General features: G+C 44.5%; 1 protein-coding gene across 1 annotated transcript in view; it reads left to right on the top strand.

The window, feature by feature from the left end:
• The first annotated feature begins 8,923 nt into the window (after positions 1-8,923).
• L3MBTL1 (L3MBTL histone methyl-lysine binding protein 1) overlaps positions 8,924-21,764 on the top strand; it is a 74,366-nt gene continuing 61,525 nt past the window's right edge. The window contains exons 1-3 of the mRNA XM_068264540.1: positions 8,924-8,958; positions 9,301-9,421; positions 14,353-14,441. Of these exons, the coding sequence (XP_068120641.1) occupies positions 9,316-9,421; positions 14,353-14,441 (195 nt within the window). The 5' untranslated portion in view covers positions 8,924-8,958; positions 9,301-9,315. The remainder of the gene's footprint in view (positions 8,959-9,300; positions 9,422-14,352; positions 14,442-21,764) is intronic.

The raw sequence follows: 21,764 nt of genomic DNA, 5'->3' as shown, positions 1-21,764 counted from the left end.
ATCAACGCATGTGCAGTCCGGCCAGGCACACTCCCCTGTCTCGCTCCCATCGCTGGGAGCGTTCTGTGCTTGCTCAGTAGTACTGCGCCGCTGCAGAGTACTCCCACCACGCATGCGCAGTTGGCCTGGGACAGGAGGACTTTCCAGGGCCAATTGCTTAAGAATGGGAAGTCAGAAAAGGACAGCGTGGGAGCGATCAGGCCGGAGGGGGCTGGAGGAAGCCCCAGGTATGTATATATTATATCTGTGGCCCCATCTCAGGGTCATTTTAACCCTCCTGGCGGTTTATTAACAATCCGCCAGGGGGCAGCAAAGTCTTTTTTAAATTTTTTCTTTTTTTTCATGTAGCGACATGATAGCCGCTGCTCAGCGGCATCCCCCCAGCCCCTCCGATCGCCTCCGGTGATCGGAGATCAGGAGATCCCGTTCAAAGAACGGGACCTCCTGGAGGGCTTCCCCCGTCGCCATGGCGACGGGCGGCATGACGTCACCGACGTCGTGACGTCATAGGGAGTTCCGATCTACCCCTCAGCGCTGCCTGGCACTGATTGGCCAGGCAGCGCACGGGGGGGGGGGGGCTCACAGCGCGGGGAGCGCCACGTAATTGGCACAGAGCGGCGGCGATCAGAGGGCACACACAGCTAGCTGCGTGCTGCAAAATTTTTTTTATCAAAATCGCCCCAGCAGGGCCTGAGAAATCCCCCGACGTGGCATAGCCCGTGCTCAGCACGGGCTTACCGCCAGGGAGGTTAAGGCTGTAAATAATATTTTAGAGCCAAGAAGAAATGCACAAGTACATTTGTTCCAAGCAGTAGCATACAATTTCTGCAGACAGAATAAGTGGCACCCAGATTTTGGCACCCAGAACTGCTGTTTCAAGCCCATTCACAATGAAAGAGAAACCAAGTTTGACATATTTTGCATGACTCAGCCCTGCTATCTACATAAACCATGGGGGAGGAGATGCCAAACAGGTCTGCTGGATTTTTGCAGTTTTATGAATAATTAATCAATATTCTAACTAATCATTAACAATTTCCAGTTACACATTTTATTTTCCATAGAAAATGACCTCATACTCCAGTTTCAGACTGCTGTTTGTTTTCAGTGGATCTCTAATCTATGTACAGTTTCCTTTTCTTAAAGGGATACTGTAGGGGGGTCGGGGGAAAATGAGTTGAAGTTACCTGGGGCTTCTAATGGTCCCCCGCAGACATCCTGTGCCCGCGCAGCCACTCACCGATGCTCCGGCCCCACCTCCGGTTCACTTCTGGAATTTCAGACTTTAAAGTCTGAAAACCACTGTGCCTGCGTTGCCGTGTCCTCGCTTCCCCTGATGTCACCAGGAGCGCACGACGCAGGCACAGACCATACTGGGCCTGTGCAGTACGCTCCTGGTGCCATCAGTGGGAGTAAGGACACGGCAACGCAGGCGCAGTGGTTTTCAGACTTTAAAGTCGGAAATTCCAGAAGTGAACTGGAGGCGGGGCCGGAGCATCCATGAGTGGCTGCGCGGGCACAGGATGTCTGTGAGGGACCATTAGAAGCTCCGGGTAACTTCAACTCATTTTCCCCTGACCCCTCCTACAGTGTCCCTTTAATTGCTGTAAATACAATAATATATTTAACACAATACACTTACATATTTATTTGGGTTGAAAAAAGACACACGTCCATCGAGTTCAACCAGAGAACAAAGTACAACACCAGCCTGCTCCCTCACATATCCCTGTTGATCCAGAGAAAGGCGAAAAACCCTTACAAGGCATGGTCCAAAAATCGCCCAACACAAAGAAAGTTATTTTGTCTTATCTGTAAAATAAATTTTCAGCACCAGCAGCAAGCAAACAATAAGTCCTACAAATAAGGTGAGAAAAGTATTATTAAAGTAAGGAACTGCGTATTGTCTGTGCTTTTTGACTGGTAATGGGCTTACGTGTCGTTTTGTAGATAAGGTGAGAAAAATATAAAGGCACTAATGTGCAAGGTATTTTCTCACCTTACCTAACACCTTTTCAGGACTTGGCAATAAAAGCTAAAAGACATTTGATTTTACTTAGTTTGTTGCAACTTATTTCCAGCTCTTCTTTTCTTTGCTATGGTCTGAAAAAGTTATTATATATAAATTAAGTAACCAAATTTTGTTTTCTCCATTTAAAGCCAAATTCTAAGACTTCTTTTTAAAGTTTAGTCTTGAATAACGTGGATTAGAAGGTTATATTGGTGTTTGCGTTTCCACTGGATACATTTCCCTTCATTTTCTGTCCCTTGTACCTCCATGTAACTGTACTATCATATAACCAACAGTTCTGGGGACAGGAATGGGATATAAATACCAGTCAGGGTCTCTGTTGCTTCCTCATTCTACTAAGAACTCTACAAATAACTTTTATAGTTGTTGTCTTTGCCAATGATATTGTTTATGTTGTTCTTGTGTAGACAGGAAGACCTCTCAAATCCCCTTTTCTACTAAGTTTTCTCCTAGGTGATATTTTCATACCTTATCAATAAAAGGCCATTTATGCCACCAGCAAGCAAGAAAATACTCAAAATAATGTTGATAGTACCTTTTCGCCTACTTTTGGTACTTTTTCAATTGCAGTGTGCTTAAAAGTTATTTTAAGATAAAAAAAAAATACCTCCTTGGATAAATCTTAGGAGAAAAAGTGTATTGAATAAAGGCCGAAGTGGTGGAAAGTGTCATAGATGGGGACGCAGAGCAATACAAATCTAAAAAAAGTTCTAACTCCTTATCACACCATCTTAAAGTGTACCTGAGATGGTACAATTGGATGTATTTATACATACCTGGGGCTTCCTCCAGCTCCATGAGGTGCACAGGCTCCCTTGCCATCTCCTCCGGCCACTTCGTTCACTTTATATAGATCTCGGTAACCTGGCCAGCCACACTCTTCAGCCGGGAGCGTTCTGCACTTGTACTGCGCATGAATACCACATAATAGTATGGATGATGGATCATCCAGCATCTATTACTCACTCCTCATTACACACTACGCTCTTACCCAAGACTCTTCACCACATTCCTGTCTCCCACTACTCGTCACGGAGTATCTCACTCTTCACCAAGTTCCTGTCACTTACTACTTGTTGTCACTGAGTAACTGTCACCCACAACGCTTCGCCAAGTTCCTGTCACCCACTATTCGTCACTGAGTTCCTGTCACCCACTACTCGTCACTGAGTACCTGTCACCCACTACTCGTCACTGAGTACCTGTCACCCACGACTCTTCACCAAGTTCCTGTCACCCACTATTCGTCACTGAGTTCCTGTCACCCACTACTCGTCACTGAGTTCCTGTCACCCACTACTCGTCACTGAGTACCTGTCACCCACGACTCTTCACCAAGTTCCTGTCACCCACTACCTGTCACTGAGTTCCTGTAACCCACTACTCTTCACTTCTCATCACCGAATGTCTGTCATGTAGCACCTGTTATCCATTATCCACTAAAGGTCTCAAAGCAGTTGTCAACTATACCTGTCACCCAGTACCCATCATCCAGCACCAGTGATGTAGTACTTGTTACCCACTTATCGTCACTCAGCAACTTTTAACAAGTAGATGTCACTCGAGTCACTACTCGTCACCCAGTACTATCTGTCACACAGTATTTGTCATCAAGTAGTCATAGACAGTTACATCATCCACAGAGTATTGTACACCATGTATGTTACTGAGAATGGATTATACCACTCTATGAAAGTAACAAAGCGCTGAATCTGACCTACTGTACAAGGTACATACTTGATATGAAACCACAAAAAAGTAAATAATTTTCCTGTCTTTGGACCTTAACTATACAATACTTTTTCCATACTAAATACTAAACATGTAATATATGTTGAATAGCCGAGAAAAATATTATAAATGAGATAATTTATGAGAAAACATTTATTAGGGCACTTATATTTCTCCATTAATCCATACGATATGCTTTGATAACCTATCTAGTAATAGGGAGAAGTAATATTATTACACACATAATCAGGGTAATGTCTTCATTTTCTATTTGTATGTAACTAGGTGCTGTAAATATATTAAAAAGCATGAGAACCACGCATGGAGTTTAGCGTAGGCTACATAGTGGGAATGTTACACACTACGCACGGTGGCGTAGTGGTTAGCTCTCTCGCCTTGCAGCACTGGGTCCCTGGTTCGAATCCCAGCCAGGGCACTATCTGCAAAGAGTTTGTATGTTCTCTCCATGTCTGCGTGGGTTTCCTCTGGGCACTCCGGTTTCCTCCCACATTCCAAAAACATACGGATAAGTTAATTGGCTCCCCCTAAAATTGGCCCTAGACTACAGTACTTACACTACATAATATAGACATATGGCAATGGTAGGGATTAGATTGTGAGCTCCTTTGAGGGACAGTTAGTGACAAGATATATATATACACTGTACAGCGCTGCGTAATATGTCGGCGCTATATAAATACTAAATAATAATAATAATAACATGGGACAGCTATGAACTTAAGGGGGGAGGCTGCAAACTGAAGGTGCAGAAGCACATGGAATGTGAAGAGTTTAATCAATGAAATGGGTTCTGCTGCTGCTGCACAGAGGGACTTCATATATAAGTAGGAGACCGCTGTAAATTGAAGAGGACTGATGCGATGCACAATGTATGAGAGCTGCTGTACATGTAAGGGAGAAACCATGTAGTGGTGGTGTTTGTGGTTGTGGCACAGAACACACATGTTCATTTAGGAGACTGACATTATCAATCCAACCTTGGGGTGAGAATGAAAACTTGGTATATTGGTAAGAAGCAGCCATTGCCATTGATAAACTGCCTGAATTGTTTAAAAATGTATTGATTTGGCATGTTTGGTATACTTATAGGAGTAGGCTGTAGGTAAGAGAAGACCATGCACCTATCAGTGTACTCCTATCATGGCAGCTCAGGTACACTGATAGGAGAATGCTGGAAGGAGGAGGCATGGCTGCAGAGGGGCCCTGATAGGAGCATGCTGGAAGGAGGAGGCATGGCAGCACAGGGACTCTGATAGAAGCATGCTGGAAGGAGGAGGCATGGCAGCACAGGTAGACTGATAGGACCATGCAGGAAGGAGGAGGCATGGCAGCACAGGTAGACTGATAGGACCATGCTAGAAGAAGTAATGGCTGCACAATGACACAGACAGGAGCATACTGGAAGGAGAAGGCATGGCAGCTCAGGTACACTGATAGGAGAATGCTGGAAGGAGGAGGCATGGCAGCACAGGGACTCTAATAGAAGCATGCTGGAAGGAGGAGGCATGGCAGCACAGGTAGACTGATAGGACCATGCTAGAAGAAGTAATGGCTGCACAATGAAACAGATAGGAGCATACTGGAAGGAGGAGGCATGGCAGCTCAGGTACACTGATAGGAGAATGCTGGAAGGAGGAGGCATGACAGCACAGGGACTCTGATAGGAGCATGCTGGAAGGAGGAGGCATGGCAGCACAGGTACACTAATAGGAGCATGCTGGAAGAAGGATAAATAATGTCAGTTAAATATATCATATAGGAAACACACTCAGTGATATTTGAGAAGTGAAATGAAGTTTATTGGATTTACAGAAAGTGCACAATAATTGTTTAAACAAAATTAGGCAGGTACATAAATTTGGGCAACACAAAAAATAAATGAAATCAATATTTTGTAGATCCTCCTTTTGCAGAAATTACAGCCTCAAAACACTTCCTGTAGGTTCCAATGAGAGTCTGGATTCTGGTTGAAGGTATTTTGGACCATTCCTCTTAAAGGGAACCTGAACTGAGAAGGATATGGATTTTTCCTTTTTAAAGGGAACCTTAACTCTGAGATTAAAAAAAAGTTTCACTTACCTGGGGATTTCCCAAGCTCCCTGCAGCCGTCCTGTGCCCTCGCAGCTTAGTTTCATTTTGGGCCGACTACCAGTCGGCTCCCAGCAACAGGTCCATTTCTTCGCCTTCCCCGTTGTGAAGTGCGTCATGTGCAGGCGAAGTACGGCTGCATGATGCACTTCACAGCGGGGAAGGTGAAGAAGAGGACGCATTGCCGGGAGCCGACTGGCAGTCAGCCGAAAACAAAACTAAGCCACAGCGGGGGTCCGGAGGGCAATTGAGGAGCTGCGAGGGCACAGGACGGCTGCAAGAGTCTTGGGAAAGCCCCAGGTAAGTGAAACTTTTTTTTTTATCTCAGAGTTAAGGTTCCCTTTAAATTATACCAGTGACCTGACTCTCCTGCTGATCCTGTGTCTCTAATTCTTTTAGCCACAGCAGATCAGATGCTCTGACTGAAGTCAGACTGGATTAGCTGCATGCTTGTTTCAGGTGTGTGAGTCAGCCACTACTGCTATCAAAGCATGGACAGCTCTCTTTAACTCACACCACAGATTTTCAATTATATTCAGGTCTGGGGACTGAGATGGCTATTCCAGAACGTTGTACTTGTTCCTCTGCATAACTGCCTTAGTGGATTTTAAGCAGTGTTTAGGGTCATTGTCTTTTTGAAAGATCCAGCCCTGGCGCAGCTTCAGCATTGTCACTGATTCCTGGACATTGGTCTCCAGAATCTGCTTGTCAGGCTTGTCTGGCTACTTGCTATAGGTCAGACTGTATGCTCATATGACTGACCTATAACCCAGCCCTAACACCTGCGTAAACTCCTGCCCAAACAACAAACTACAATACCCTGCAGGTCGATGTAGCATACAATCTGGCAAATAGCATTCACCAAACACAGCAAGGTAATGCATACACAGTACACTTGAATAGTCACCTGAGGCCTATGGGCTGAGGCAATCCAGACGAAAGTGAAATCAGAATACAGATGCGTAGTCAAAACAGGCCAGGATCAGGGCAAGCAGCGTTCATGCAAGGTACTTTAAGAATCCGATGTTGGCAACAGGAAGTTCAGTAAGATGCGAGGTCAGGTACAAGCCGGGTCGATAACAGGTGATCAGAAGAAACTGAGTCAGATACAATCCGGGTCGGCAACGGGAAATCAATCTACAAGAAATTTGGTCAAGAGACAGACAGAATCTGCAGCAAGACAAGGTACTTGATGTGAGCGCAATCTCAGCTACAAGCCCAGCATAGGCTATCACAGGCGAAGATTGAGGGCGCTCACCTTTCTCTTATACTAGGACTAACCAATCAAAAATAATGGAATCCAAAACAACCAATCATTCTGCTCTGTGTCATGTAAGTCAGCTGACACAGCGGTACGCAATGCTGCTACTGTTTACAGCGTCGGAGCGCGCACTGAGGACGCGTCCGCCGCTTGACCAATAGGAAAGGAGCGCCATGCACTCCACTGACATCAGAGCTTGTGGCGGCGGAACACTGAAACCCACTCTGAGGCGCATGCCTCTTGGTCTCGGCGTTCCGCAGGTTTTACACTGCTGATACTGAGTGGAATCCATGCGTCCCTCAACTTTCACAAGATTCGCAGTCCATGCACTGGCCACACAGCCCCACAGCATGATGGAACCACCACAATATTTTACTGTAGGTAGCAGGTGGTTTTCTTGAAATGCTCTGTTGTTTTTCCTCCATGCATAACGCCCCTTGTTATGCCCAAATAACTCAATTTTAGTTTCATCAGTCCACAGCACCTTATTCCAAAATAAAGTTGGCTTGTCCAAATGTGCTTTAGCATACCTCAGCTTCCTCTGCATACAGCATCTCCTTGTGTAAAGTGTGCTGAATGGTTGAACGATGCACAGTAACTCCATCTGCAGCAAGATGATGTTGTAGGTCTTTGGTGCTGGTCTGTGGGTTGACTCTGATTGTTCTCACCATTCGTGGCTTCTGTTTATCTGAGATTTTTCATGGTCTGCCACTTCGAGTCTTAACTTGAACTGAACCTGTGGTCTTCCATTTCCTCAATATGTTCCTAACTGTGGAAACAGACAGCTTTCTGTATCCTACCCATAAACCATGATGGTGAACAAGCTTTGTCTTCAGGACATTTGAGAGTTGTTTTGAGACCCCCATGTTGCTACTCTTCAGAGAAAATTAAAAGAGGAGTGAAACTTACAATTGACCCCCTTAAATACTTATAATTGGATTCAGCTGTGTATGTAAGTCAGGGGTCACTGAGCTTACCAAGCAAATTTGAGTTCCAATAATTAGTTCTAAAGGTTTTGGAATCAATAAAAGGCAATAAACTTCATTTCACTTCTCAAATATCACTGTGTGTGTCTCCTATATGATATATTTAACTGAAATGTTTTATCGTAACAACCAACGATTTATACAGGAAAATCATGACGATTAACAACGTTGCCCAAACTTTCACATCCCACTGTATCTCTCCCTGGCCTTACTCCTACCTGCAGATACCCATGTGTATGGCATAATATGTTATCTGTGATCCACATGCAGATAGATTAGCACCTTTTATTTTGCTCTGACCTTTATAAATGTATCTGGATATCCTCCCTATGATTCAATATGACCTTTCTCTGCATGCCTGGCCTGCAGTTCTGTGCATTTAGAAGGTCACTGATTTCCTTGGTGAATACCGAAATTGTCCTTAATTTACAGCAGCGTGGTTCATTATTCTCTGTATCGACAGATGATATGGTGAGAGCCACTTTATCCTTTCCTCATTCATATTATGTTGGAGAAAAGCAAACAGCTCAGGCATCACCCCCTCCTCTGCTCTGAATGCTGCCGCCTGGTCCCCCTGTGATACACACACACATACAATAGCGTGCAGCGCAGGCGCACCACCTCCCTGCAGACTGCGGATGGAATAGCACCGCTGTCACATTAGGTAAGATTCTCTGGCACTTAACCTCTTCATTACTATGGGGGGGGTACAACACTCCCAGCAAGGGCTGCTACCTCCCCTCTGTTTATCCTTCTCCAAAACTAGAGATGAAAAGGCTCCTGGCTGCAGTGCAGGAATATTAATCCATTTCATATTAAGCAAGGAAAATGCAACATGGGTGAAGGAAGAGAAGCTGTTTATTCTTGAAAGGGGGGTTTAGAATGTATTTTCTGGGGGACACTATAAACGTGGCCCTCGCTGCATTATTTTTTGCATGACTGGCTTTAAAAGTGTATTTTTTGCATGGGATCATACCCTGGTTATTTTTATAAAATCCACTATACTGATTTGTTCCTCCCAATGCCGAAAAACTAATCATTCAATCTCTGTTACGTGTTTTTTGTTGTTGTTTTTTTAAATGGTTGTTTCCATTGGTTACAGTATCAAAGAGCTGCTATTTTTAGATTTGTCACAGTTTAATCAGTATTTTTATCTCATCTCTGCTGTTTAACCTTAAAAGGTCTTGCGTGACACTATGGATCCATTATTAAGCACTGTGAAAAGTGACGATGGTGATAATATACCCCTAAGCCGGGTGACCCAAGAGAGCAGTGTCCCCATAACGTCGTCCGCTGTTTCAGGTAAAGCATGAATGAGAAATTAAGAGAAAAAAGGCAACAATTTTTTATGTGGTATTCGTATGGTTGACTAAAGTCCAAGCCCCCCCCCCCCCCCAAAACAAAGCACAGCCTAAATACCTTTTTTGTTGTTGTTAGGATGCCCCAGTAAAGCTTTAGTTTGGAAGAGTTTGCAGTCTTTCCCTATGACCTAGACCTCTCAAGTACAGTTCAGTCCTGGTTATCCGGAACTCCTCAACCAACCAGCACCAATGGCATAACTACAATTCATGAGGCCCCCAGGGAAACTTTGATGGGGCCCCACAATGTTCACACCCCTTTCCTTGCCTCCCCTTGGTGCCCTCCACAGCCTTGGGGCCCATCTCACAAGGGCCATAAAACAAGTGTTCCCATCATGATCTGCATACCCACAACTAGTGTAGCTACACACACACCTGATCTGAAGAACAGTCCCCTGTGGAGGAAGGGAAGGTTAGTAGTGGGGGCCCCCTGCAGTTCTTGGCCCTCCTGTGATCGCAGGTGCTGGTCCCGTCTAGTTCTGCCTCTGGGCAGTACTCACAGTAGTGAAGGCCAACTCCTTAGGCTGTGTGTGGGCTCTGCTGTCCTTAGCCTGGGTTTCATGGAGCCTCCCAAGGTTAATATACTTTTAATTATGCTGGCCATACACATATAGATTTCCCCCCAATCTTCCAAAACGATTGATTCCTTTTTGAAAAGAATCGATTCAGAATAAATCAATTCCTATCGTACACTGCACATCAATTTCCAATACATTTCAGCAGGGAAGCTATTGAAAATCGATCGGCCTTTACTGTTCGATGCAGTGCAAAGTATAGGCCACCGATCTGCCAATGCTCTTGCACCGTCCCCAATTGTTTTACATTTTCTATCCAGTCTGATTAATACTTTTGATCGATTTTTAGTCAAGATCGATTAAAAATCGATAGATCTGACATTTTGGGAAATCGATTCCTAGCATATGAAAGATCGATGAGTGTATGGCCACCTGTACTGTATTTTAACATTTAATACAGAGTTCATGGTATGTATATAGTGTGGGGTATAGTACTAGGCCTTTTCTTAATAATGAGTCTCAAGCAACCAAAAAGCACCAGCCAATCCCTGTGGGTGCTGGATAACAGAGACTCTACTGTCCTATTACTATTTTCACTCTGCCGTAAACAGGAAGCAATTATGTAAACACACAAGGAGGAGATATCACATTCACAGACTTGAAAACGACCAATAACAGAATTCTCAAAGGTAAAATATCCAAAAATATGTGGTTTTATTTTTGCAGCTGATTTTTCCAGTTCGGGAAATCTTTAAGTTGTTACAAATGATTACCATAAATATGACATCCTTTAAAGGGACGATAATCAGCTCCTTTGGCCATGAAAGCCAGTTGTTATTGGCTATAGGCATTTTACAACTTGTTGGGAAGCATGTGAGCACAGACTGGTGAATAGGGAAGGACACAATTCCTGCAATAGTGCTGCTTTTGTACGTTTCAGGCTATCATAACAGGTCTGACTACTTGTACAGAAAAATGAAGGTCCGGGATCGACCTTCTATGTGTGATCTAATGGTGCTAATACTCACTTATAAATCTGATCGCAGGATCATAGAAGTCTAGATCAATGGATCACAGATGGAGTTAATGATCTGAAATGTAACTTCAATCCACATTTTCCAACCCTTTGGATCATCTCCCATCTCATTCATGAAAATGAAAGTTTTTTTGGCAGCACGGTGGCTAAGTTCCTAGCAGTCGTCTTGCAGCACTAGTTTCAGGAGATTATCTGCATGGAGCTTTTATTTTCTTCCCATGTTTGCTAGGATTTCCTCCAAGCATTGGGATTATCTCTCATATCCAAAAATCATAATGGTAAGTTAACCGGACCCAATAAAGTTGCAATAAGCTGAGTATGCACGTCCTGTGCAGGCATGATCAGAAGAGCCCATTTCCGTTTCCGGGACAATTCCGCATACCGAAATTCCGCATACCGCCACATTCCGGCGGTATTCCGTGGTATTCCGCATGTATTTTCCGTAATTTTTATCCGGACTTCCGTAATTTTCGAATGATTGTGTCTATGTTGTCTATTGTCAATAAAGTTGTTGTATATTACGGAAACGTGATTGAAAAGTGTACTTTCATAAATTTCAGCCTTTTTTTACGGAAATGCTGTTTTTTTATATGCGCACTGTTTGGGGGGTGGTGCCCAGGCGGAATTTCGTGTCCATGAGCTTGTTGTCATGATTGGTCAACTCATTCCGCATCTCCTGATTGGTCAATTCATTCCGATTCCGATTTTGCCGGAATTCCGCATTACTTCGCATTCCGGTTTGACGTTTCCGGATTCCGCGGAACAATGCGGAAAACCCAATTCCGGCGGAATTTCGGTATTTTAGCTTCCGCGGAATTCGGAAGCTCATGCCTGGTCCTGTGCATACATTAGTGGCGGCACACTGCATGCCTAATTCAGCCAATGTATGTGAAGTTCACCTCATGCCTGAGAAGGTATATTACGGGTGAGCACCATTTACTGCTGCTGGCTGAGTATACAGCGGAGCCTTGGTTTGCGAGCATAATTTGTTCCGGAAACATGCTTGTAATCCAAAGCACTCATATCAAAGCAAATTTCCCCACAAGACTTAACGGAAACTGAAGTGATTCGTTCCACAATCCAAAAACAGTTATAGTAAAATAGTATTAAATAAAAATGTAAACAAGACTTTCACTATAACTAACAGAATCATTGCCATCTGTTGGCTCACCCCAATCGTGTGCTCGCCCCAATCGTGTGTGTGTACGTGTGTGTGTGTGTGTTTGTGCTGGCTTTAACAAGGAACTTATCCAATGACTCGGTTGTGATGACGTGTATACTCTTTTTGCTTGTATATCAAGACGTTTGCTTGCATATCAAGTCAAAATTTCACAAAAAATGTTGCTTGTATTGCAAAGCGCTCTTAAAACAAGTTACTCTTAATACAAGGTTTTACTGTATTTGCTTTATATGGTGCCGATTATGTTAAATTATGGGAAAAGCCAGACAAAATCAGGCCCCCTCCCCCCAATGCTATTCTAAATGAATGTGAGATTTGCCTCAGATGTGATTCATTGTGTTATGAGTAAGCACTGCTTGCCATGTGCTTAACTTATACACTTACATAAAAAGCGAGGAGAAAAGTGAGCATACACTCCATTCCTTTAAGGCTATACCAGCTCCATTCCCGCAATGCTAGTAGATGGTAATGAGCAGAGTGAAGCCTCACAAGCATGAGGGTTCCTATCATATCATATAACTGCCAGCAGTAGGTGGCAGTGCCTTGCAAATGAGCGAAATATCCTTTCTTGCTCACAAAGCGCAACACCCAATGCTGATGGCCACAGTAGCTCTTCAGATACCTCCGGACTTGGTGGGGTTTCCGGTTATAAGGAAGAAAGTTGTATGGTGGTCTCTGTTCTTCCTAAAATCAGAGCAATCAGATAACTTCCTCTGCACCAGTAAGTGCATACAGGGGTCTCCTAAGACCCCTTACACATTATCAAAAATTTCAAACTTAGAAACAATATGGACACGATTTGTGGAAGTATTTTATGGTGTGTAATATTCTATAAATCTTTAGGGATCTTCCCTGTCCACATCAGGATTCCGACTCTTTTTTTGTTGATTGCAGCCTTTGTCTATGTTGCTTTTGAAGACCCCAAAGGAGGTCTATGCTCTTTGAGCTCTTCCACTCCACCAACTTCCTTTAGCCATCTTTACCTCTGTTTATAAGGCTGAGACTTCCAGCAGGCTGATGCAGCTGACATGGCTGGTCATGTCAGCCTGCTCTAAGTAGTCTATACGCACAGGTGGAGCTGGTGGCAGGACGTTAGTTGAGCAGAAAAGCTTGAAAAGGATGGACCTATTACAGAGGCTGTTCAAGCAATGATGTAGACAGTGGCGTAGCTAAGGAGCTATGGGCCCCGATGCAAGTTTTACAATGGGGCCCCCCAAGCACTCTATACATAACAATTGATACGGCGCACCAAAACCTACCAATGGCAACTACAGTGTCAGAGGTGCAAGAAGGGGATGGGGAACAGCTTGTTAATGATTACCACTATTCAATGTATCTATAGAAGTGATTATTCTGAGCACAGGACCAATAGAGAGTTAATACTGTAATTGAGGCAGGGCTCTTCGGGGCCCCTCTGGCCCAAGGGCCCCGATGCGGTCGCTACCTCTGCAACCCCTATTGCTACGCCCCTGGATGTAGAAGACTCCAGAGAACAAGAAAGGAGCCAGACTGCAGTCAACAGGAGGACACGGCTACAATTAACAAAAAAATAAGCCAGGCTGCAATTAAAGCTGTAGATCAAGAAGCGAGTCCTGGAGAAAAACCTGTAAGACTTCTAGCAAGTTGAAAATAAAAAAATTCTATAGCAGAGTCTTTATTGATTCTAACATTTACAAGTCTGGGCTAATGTGTATGGGGTCCTGTACACTTTAACCAGAGCTGGTGCATATATGATTGGCCCAATTTTTGTGTGATGTCACTCCCACACCACTCTGCTTCCCCGCATAGAACTGGCCAGCGAGTGATGCATCTGCACAGTCTCGGTCCTGCAATATCACTTGAGGGATCAGTTCCTGGTCCACATAGGTTGGCATTGATTGAGTGTATGTATGGGACTTTACCATTTTTTCTGCTTTCAACACATCACCTTCAAGAGCTGACTGTTCAACTGCTGGCCAATATATCCCACCTCTTGACATATGCCATTGTTATTAAACTAGCAATATTATTCACCTCACCTGTGTTTTTTTGTGTTGTGACTGATTGCTGTAAGTACACTGACACTCTAAAGATACTTGTAAACGCTACATTAGAATCAATTGAAAGACTAAAGTTGACAATTAGTATTTTCTTCTTCTCAACAGTTGTCAGACTGCACATACAGCGCCCCCTCTTGGAGGAGCAACGAGACAGGAGAGGACTGGAGCCAGTTACTGTTATGGTGATTCCACAGGTCAGAAGAAAGTAACACACAATTTAAAGCAAACCCAGGTGAAAGTAATGGAGTGTGACATAAAACAAACTACAAAATCAGAGATTACCTTGTTGTCTAAATTTTCAGTAGCTCTGGAGGCTGAAACAAATGTGAAGGTCAAACGGGAGGGAGTGCCATTGACTCTTAGCAATAGTACTTTTTTTGCATATTACTTTATGTGTAGCTGTGAACCAAAAAAAAAACAGATTTACTGTAGGTAACCTCTGATTATATGTGGTCACTTTGTCGTTATGAGGAGGGGGCAGGGCAAGCATGACACTGCATCAGCACCCTGGAGGGGGGGGGGGGGGGCTGCTTTGGAAAGATCTATTTATCTTATAAGTTTTATGTTTCTACCAATAAATACCCTGCTTATGTGTCCACAAGGGAAAGTAAGTGGAATAAGTGTATGTTCTCTTTAAAGTTGCAGTTAAAGTAGTGACTTGGGGGTTAATTAATCAAATGAAATAGCACGTGCAACCTCCTGTTGCTCGCGCTAATAAAGCAGCACAACTTAATTTTCTTTCCCTGCATGCTACGTGCACTAGTGGCAGCGTAGCGTGCGGCCGATGCTTACAAAAGCTGTGCGGTAGTGATGTATCACGACAGCGACACTTCACTAGCGCAGCCACTACTATGTTAATTAATATACTTACTATATAACATAGTAAGTATGTTAATTAACATAGTAGTGTCCTCGGTAGTGAAGTATCACGGTAGCGATACTTCAGTACTGCGCGGCTTTTGTAAGCATCGGCCGTTGTCTAGTTGTGCACACTGCGCTGCCACTAGCGCACGTAGCATGCAGGGAAAGAAAATTAAGTTGCGCTGCTTTATTAGCGCAAGCAACAGTAAGTTCCTTTCACTATTTCATTTGATTAATCAACCCCATAGTGACAAATGCTGTAATAGAATGCAGTAAATAATTCTAGGTACCCACTTTTATGTTAAAAATCCTGAGCTCTGTATCAGAAACACTTCCAATAGCTACAGTATACAGTATATTGCTGTATATTGGTATGTGCCCTCCTGCTATGTAGGTAGTGCCCTCCCACTGAGGCTTTGCCTAGGCTTTTTACTAAGTGGAATTATACCCCCCACTGAGCATTCTGTGAGACTAGGTACAGTATATTTTGTATAGTGTGAGAATCCGCTCAGCTGCCTGCGCAGGCAGGCAGCCTTTTGACCATTGTTTAGGTTTGCATGCTGCAGGACTCTGGAACAGAGACCTGTCTTTCCATTGCAAGTTCTGGTCTGTTCTCTTGCTGGGGAATTTGCATACATTCGTTATGCAAATCCCCTACCTGCCTTCTTTGATGACTGGCACTATAAGAGCTTTATGTTTCCCAGAAGGCTTAGCTGGTCATTTCCCTTCCATGGTCTGTTCCTGATGGACACTGTTGGAGTGTCAGCCATTGCTATCTAGTATAGTTAATTCCTGGGGGTTGCTTTAGGTTCCCCTTCTAGCCCAGTCAGGTTGTATTATCTGTATTGCCTGTTCTGTCTTGTCTTGCCTGTTGCCATTGTCCTGTCCCAACGGTGGTCGACAGGAAATGGTTCTGATCTCTGTTCTTGGAGTATAGCTGGTGCAGCGGTTGCTACCAGCTATCTCTTCTGTTCTGTCTCCTGGGATCGCGCTAGCTACTTTTCGCTAGCGCTGGGGATCCTTCTGTTCTGTCTTCTGGGATCGCGCTAGCTACTTTTCGCTAGCGCTGGGGATCCTTCTGTTCTGTCTTCTGGGATCACGCTAGCCACTTTTCGCTAGCGCTGGGGATCCTTCTGTTCTGTCTTCTGGGATCGCGCTAGCCACTTTTCGCTAGCGCTGGGGATCCTTCTGTTCTGCTACTCTGTACCTGGATCGTGCTAGCCACTTTTCGCTAGTGCTGTGGATCCTATCTCTCGCTTGTCCCTGTTTTCGTGTGTCTGTCTTGTCTGCTACGCTTGCTGGAGGCTCGGTGAGGTAACCGTTAAGCAAGTGCTCGCGTCCTCTGTTTCATGTTTGTCTGTTAATGGTTAGTTAGGCGTGCTTGTCTCTATTGTGCTTATCACGTGGAGATTGCGCATAACCGCGTGCACTGTTGCGAATGAGTGCGGTGTTCGCGGTTAGCTAGCGTTTCTTATTTTCCGCATCTTCTCATTGTATTATTTGCTGTGCCTTTGCTACCCTCGTATTCTATTCTGATCTGCCTTGTGTCACGTCTGGCGATCGCACCTCTCGCAATCGCGTTCCTATTTCATATCTGCTGTTGTGTGTGCGCGGTCGCGGGGTGGCGACTGGATTGGCGCACACACATACAACCTGTCCCTTTGCTCGCTCTCATTCGCAATCGCCTCTCTTGCGATTGCGTTCTGCGCTACGTACAATTCCTGTCTGGCACTTGTGGAGGATTGGTTCCTCTGCACTCCCCAGCGCCATCTGCCGACAGGAATTTCCCTCTACAGGTGCGTAGCACCTTTTGCTGGGTGCCTGCAAATATAAGCTTGTGGAGGATTTCCGCCGTGTCAGCGCACGCGTTGTGCGCTGATCACGGAGAAAGTTCCACAATCGTTACATATAGTACTAAAGATGTTGCAAGGCCGGATTTATACTTTTTGTGCCCCTGAGCCAAGTATGTTGTGGGTTCTCTTTTATGTGCAGCAGCGCCCCTCCCATTCCAAGTGCAGCCCCCTGTTCCATGTCTATCATCCATGTACTGTAGGCCCTCGCTTTCATGGACAGTTTCCTTGGGCATTAGTTTGCCTATTCCATGTGTTGCTTCCAGTTATCAGCCTCCTCTTTCGTATGCAGCAACCTGTCTTTCATGTTCAGGTGCCCCCTAGGCTGCAGCCGCCCAAGGCCTGGGCCTTTGTGACTTTTCCAGAAATCCAGCCCTGGTTACCGTTTGTGATAAATTTCATCAAAATCAGGGAGAGGAAAGATTTTACAATGGGCAAACGCTGACTAAATAATTTACAGTATAAATGAATACTGTACAAAAATAAGATATTTTATTCATTATGTTATTCTGACTACAGTTCCTCTTTTACGTTTTCTCCAATGTGGGAAGCCTGAGGCCGTTTTCACACTGCGTGTTGGCGGTAGTGGTGCAGTGCGGTCCGTTAGTAAGTGGTAATCCCCGTCTGGCAGCCGGCCAAGCAGGAAGTGACGCTCACTTCCTGTGGCCGAAGCGAACACGTGCTTCCTGTGGTCAAAGCGAACACGTGCAATACGCTGGCGCGACAAGTAAAACTTAAGGCAGGCATTTTAAAAAACACGCATGGCCATATAATTACATTACTTCTGGTCTGCCGCACATCGCTGTATCAAAATTACACAAAGCAGACCGTCACTCAAATTACTATAATTATTCACTTTATTGTATCAAAACAGTAGAACAACTAGTTACCGTACCTCTAATACCCTTATCCATTAACCCCCCCCCCCCCCCCTCCGCACTGAACCACACATAAGGAGCACTCTCTGACATGTCCACACTCGCTCACAACCACACTCATCAACACAGGATCGGCCGATCCATGCATGCCTGATGAGATAGAGCTAGATCAGGCATTGGCAAACTTGACCCTCCAGCTGTTTAGGAACTACAAATACCACAATGCATTTGCCTTTATGAGTCATGACTGTGGCTGTCAGACTCCTGCAATGCATTGTGGGACAGTGTTTGCTCATGCCTGAGCTAGATGCAAACCATCTTTCTAACCAGTGGCAAAGATAAGCTTGGTATACTTCAAAACAGCTAGACCAATTCCTATTGCAATCCTGCAGCACAGATCACAAGTCCAATGCTGACATGGAATGACTGCATTCAATTGACTGAATAACAAGCTTAGCAATCATCTATCTGAATTGTCCAATGCTCTATGCCAGAGAGTTCCACCTTCCTTCTTGTAACACAGTTCAAGTATATGCTGGCTATCCGCTCAGCTTCAAGGAACCCGCTAGCTCTCCGGTTAGCGCTTTCATGGTACCTTTCCTGTGTCGGAATGTCTGGTTACAGTAGTCCTTAAGCGGCGTCCCGCAGTAAACAGGTACCTGTTGCGGCTGATTAATTCCCATCTGCTTCGCTGGTACTATGGCCATGCATCCTCACGTGCAGACACCCAAGCCACCCAGTACGTCAGACCACAACTCAAATCGCTGCAGAGCCGCTCGGTAACGTACGCTCGCCCTCGTGTCAGGGACGTGGCAAAACCATCACTTCCATTGAACTGTGCTGCACCGTGTGTATGAAAGGCCCCATTGAGTAACATTGGCCTGTGGTGGGGTGTGGTAAAAATGCTGCACAGCACCGTCCCAGTGAGATAGGGCCCTTTACAGCTAACTAAAATCCAAACTTTTGTGGCAGAAAAAAAATTATCTTTGTAAAAACTAAATACAGCATATTACATTTTTTTTCAGAAAAACATAACTGTTATTTGATGTGACGTTAGACCCCCTCTTCCAACCTCCTCCATTTAGACAGTGGTATGGCCTGTGCAAAATACATTGCTAATGCAAAGTAGAGTCAGTGACAGCACTGAAAATCCTGCTCATTCCAAATGGAGTGTGCTTGGCTAGTAGAAATACCAAGTCCAGGCCACAATGTAGAAAGGATAGTCCACACCAGTCCAAAGAGCTAAATATTGACAGGGAATTCAAATTCTCTATAATGAGGACAATAGGGAAGCATGGAGTATCATGCTCCATCAACAGGCTGTCTTTAGTCTTCATCTCTCTAGCATTCATCTTCCTCTCTCCATTATGTTAATAGGAAATGGATGCAAATAATGAAGGGACCAGGGGCTAACAGTGCTCCATGCTCCTCTGTCCTCCTCCTTCAGCCTCTCCCTCTAGGATGGAAATTAAAAAGACTCTGACCTTCCTGTAGAGCAGGGGCTAGCCCACAATTGTGATATCCACATCCACTGACTTTGACTTGGGTGCCCTTCAATTGCCAAGTTGCCCTGTATTGAAGCACCTGTCTTGTTTGAAGAAAACTTATGTAGGAGAAACAAATCATCTTTTTCGCCATCTACTGTCCATGTAATACAGTTCCTCCAGGCCATTCTCACATGCTGCTGCCTGGTACTGATGTTAATACAGGGAGGAACCAGAAGTCCAAGATGGGAGGGTATAGAGACAGGATCTATGGTTGGGAGATGTTGCCCCCAGGAGGTATATGAAGCTAGCTATTGAACCACCAGGCTCTGAAATGTCACCTTTTGTGAACTGGCTCTTTATTAATCAGGAATGTGTGAGAATCTCCTACTAGTGCGACAGACACAAGACATTTCTACAGATGATATACAGCACTAGACTGCTATGGAAAGCAGATTACACCCTCTTGGGTATACTTTTGAAGATCTATCAATATTAACAAGGTCTTTGTGTAGCACTAATAAATCAAAGAAAAAAACACAAAATAAATGTATTTCATACACGGACTTGGTGAATGGATTTTGTTTGGTATATGATTTAGCTGTCTAGCTGTGGTGATTTGCTCTATAAAACATGACATGTAATTTGTACTGTAACAACCTCATTTGGAATAATATGACACACATACATTAAAGGCTTCTTTAGATGAGTGATGTGCTTCCACTTGTTCTGTGCAGATGCATCCTGTGCATATATAGGCATAATGGAGAGCAATATCAAAGCATTTATGCCTTTGTATTTGATAAAGAAGTAACAATTGTTTAATAGTTGCATTGCTTACTGCTGCCACACTACCATATATTACCATTATTTTGGCCCACAAGCTCCTGAAAGATAAGCCTATATGGCTAAGCTCTGAAACAATCATGCCACATGGTGAAGAGAGTGGGGACACTAGCGAACTGTATAGGGGAGGGAGGGGGAGCACTAGACACCAGGAAACTGTATAGGGGAGGGAGGGGGCCACTAGACACCAGGAAACTGTATAGGGGAGGGAGAGGGCCACTATACACCAGGTAACTGTATAGGGGAGGAAGGGGGACACTAGACACCAGGAAACAGTATAGGGGAGGGAGGGGGCCACTAGACACCAGGAAACTATATAAGGGAGGGAGGGAGAGCATTAGACACAAGGGAACTATATAGGGGAGGGAGGGGACCACTAGACACCAGGAAACTGTATAGGGGAGGGGGTCACTAGACACCAGTAAACTGTATAAGGGAGGGAAGGTAAGCATTAGAGTCCAGGTAACTGTATAGGGGAAGGAGGAGAGCTTGTAGACACCAGGAAACTGTATAGGGGAGGGAGGGGGCCATTAGACAATAGAGAACTGTATTAGTGAGAGGGGAGGGCCACTAGACACTAGGGAACTGTATACTGAAGAGAGGGGGAGACATTAAAACAGGAAACTGTATAGGGGAGGGAGGGGTGGGCATTAGACACCAGGGAGCTGTATAATGGAGGAAGGTGGCCACTACACATCAAGGTTGGTCTGTGACTTGGTCCCAGCTTTCAATTTTGGCCCACTGTGTATTTGAGTTTGACACTGCAGGTTTAGTTAGAAATCAGTTCATGTCCCAGCTAAACAAGTGATTGTGAAACTGATCTTAAACTGAACTCGAAAAGAAGACAAAGGTCTATATAAATTGGCAAGGCACCCAACCTGCACTGGAACTTTTTTTTGGAGGCATGACACCCCCTATCCCCACCCGATACCATTACCTAACCCAAATTAATAACCCTAGCTTAACCCCAACCTTCCCCTAGCAGTTCCAAAGATGCTCACTCCAACTCATTCCTATCCATAACCTCTTCTGACCTTTTTCACCTATTACACTTTCATTTTTCATCTAATGGCTTTGACACTGCCAATAATCTTGGTACTGGTGTCTCAGTTGGGCAACCCAAATGGCTCTCACCTAAAATAAACTCCTTCATGCAATTTGGCCTACCAATATGTTTTTGGCATGTGAGAGGGAACCAAAGCAGAGGAATAAACACGAGAACATGGAAACTCCATGCAGGTACTGCCCTGGTCAGATTTAAGTCTGAGACTCTAGTGATGTAAGGTGAGAGAGGTAATTAGCCAATGTGCTGCCCAACTGAATAAATCAGATATGCTTCAGAGATCCTTGTCCACCTACTATTGATTGATCCTTAAATACCCCTTTACTATCTTATCACCACTCACATCCTCATCCCCTCTCCATAGACATAAACACGTACACTTGGTGAGGCATTCATTCTTGTTTAAGATTCAATCAGCCTATAGAAATTGGATCACAGTGGCACATCAGAATACCCTCTGAAATCTTATGGTGGTGTTAATGAATCTTAAAGGACACCCGTGGTGAAAATAAACAAATGAAATAAACAATTGTAT

Source organism: Hyperolius riggenbachi, chromosome 12, assembly GCF_040937935.1.
Source record: "Hyperolius riggenbachi isolate aHypRig1 chromosome 12, aHypRig1.pri, whole genome shotgun sequence".
NCBI classification, from domain to species: domain Eukaryota; kingdom Metazoa; phylum Chordata; class Amphibia; order Anura; family Hyperoliidae; genus Hyperolius; species Hyperolius riggenbachi.
Note: the sequence above shows the minus strand (reverse complement) of the source record. Positions and strands in the feature narration are given on the sequence as shown.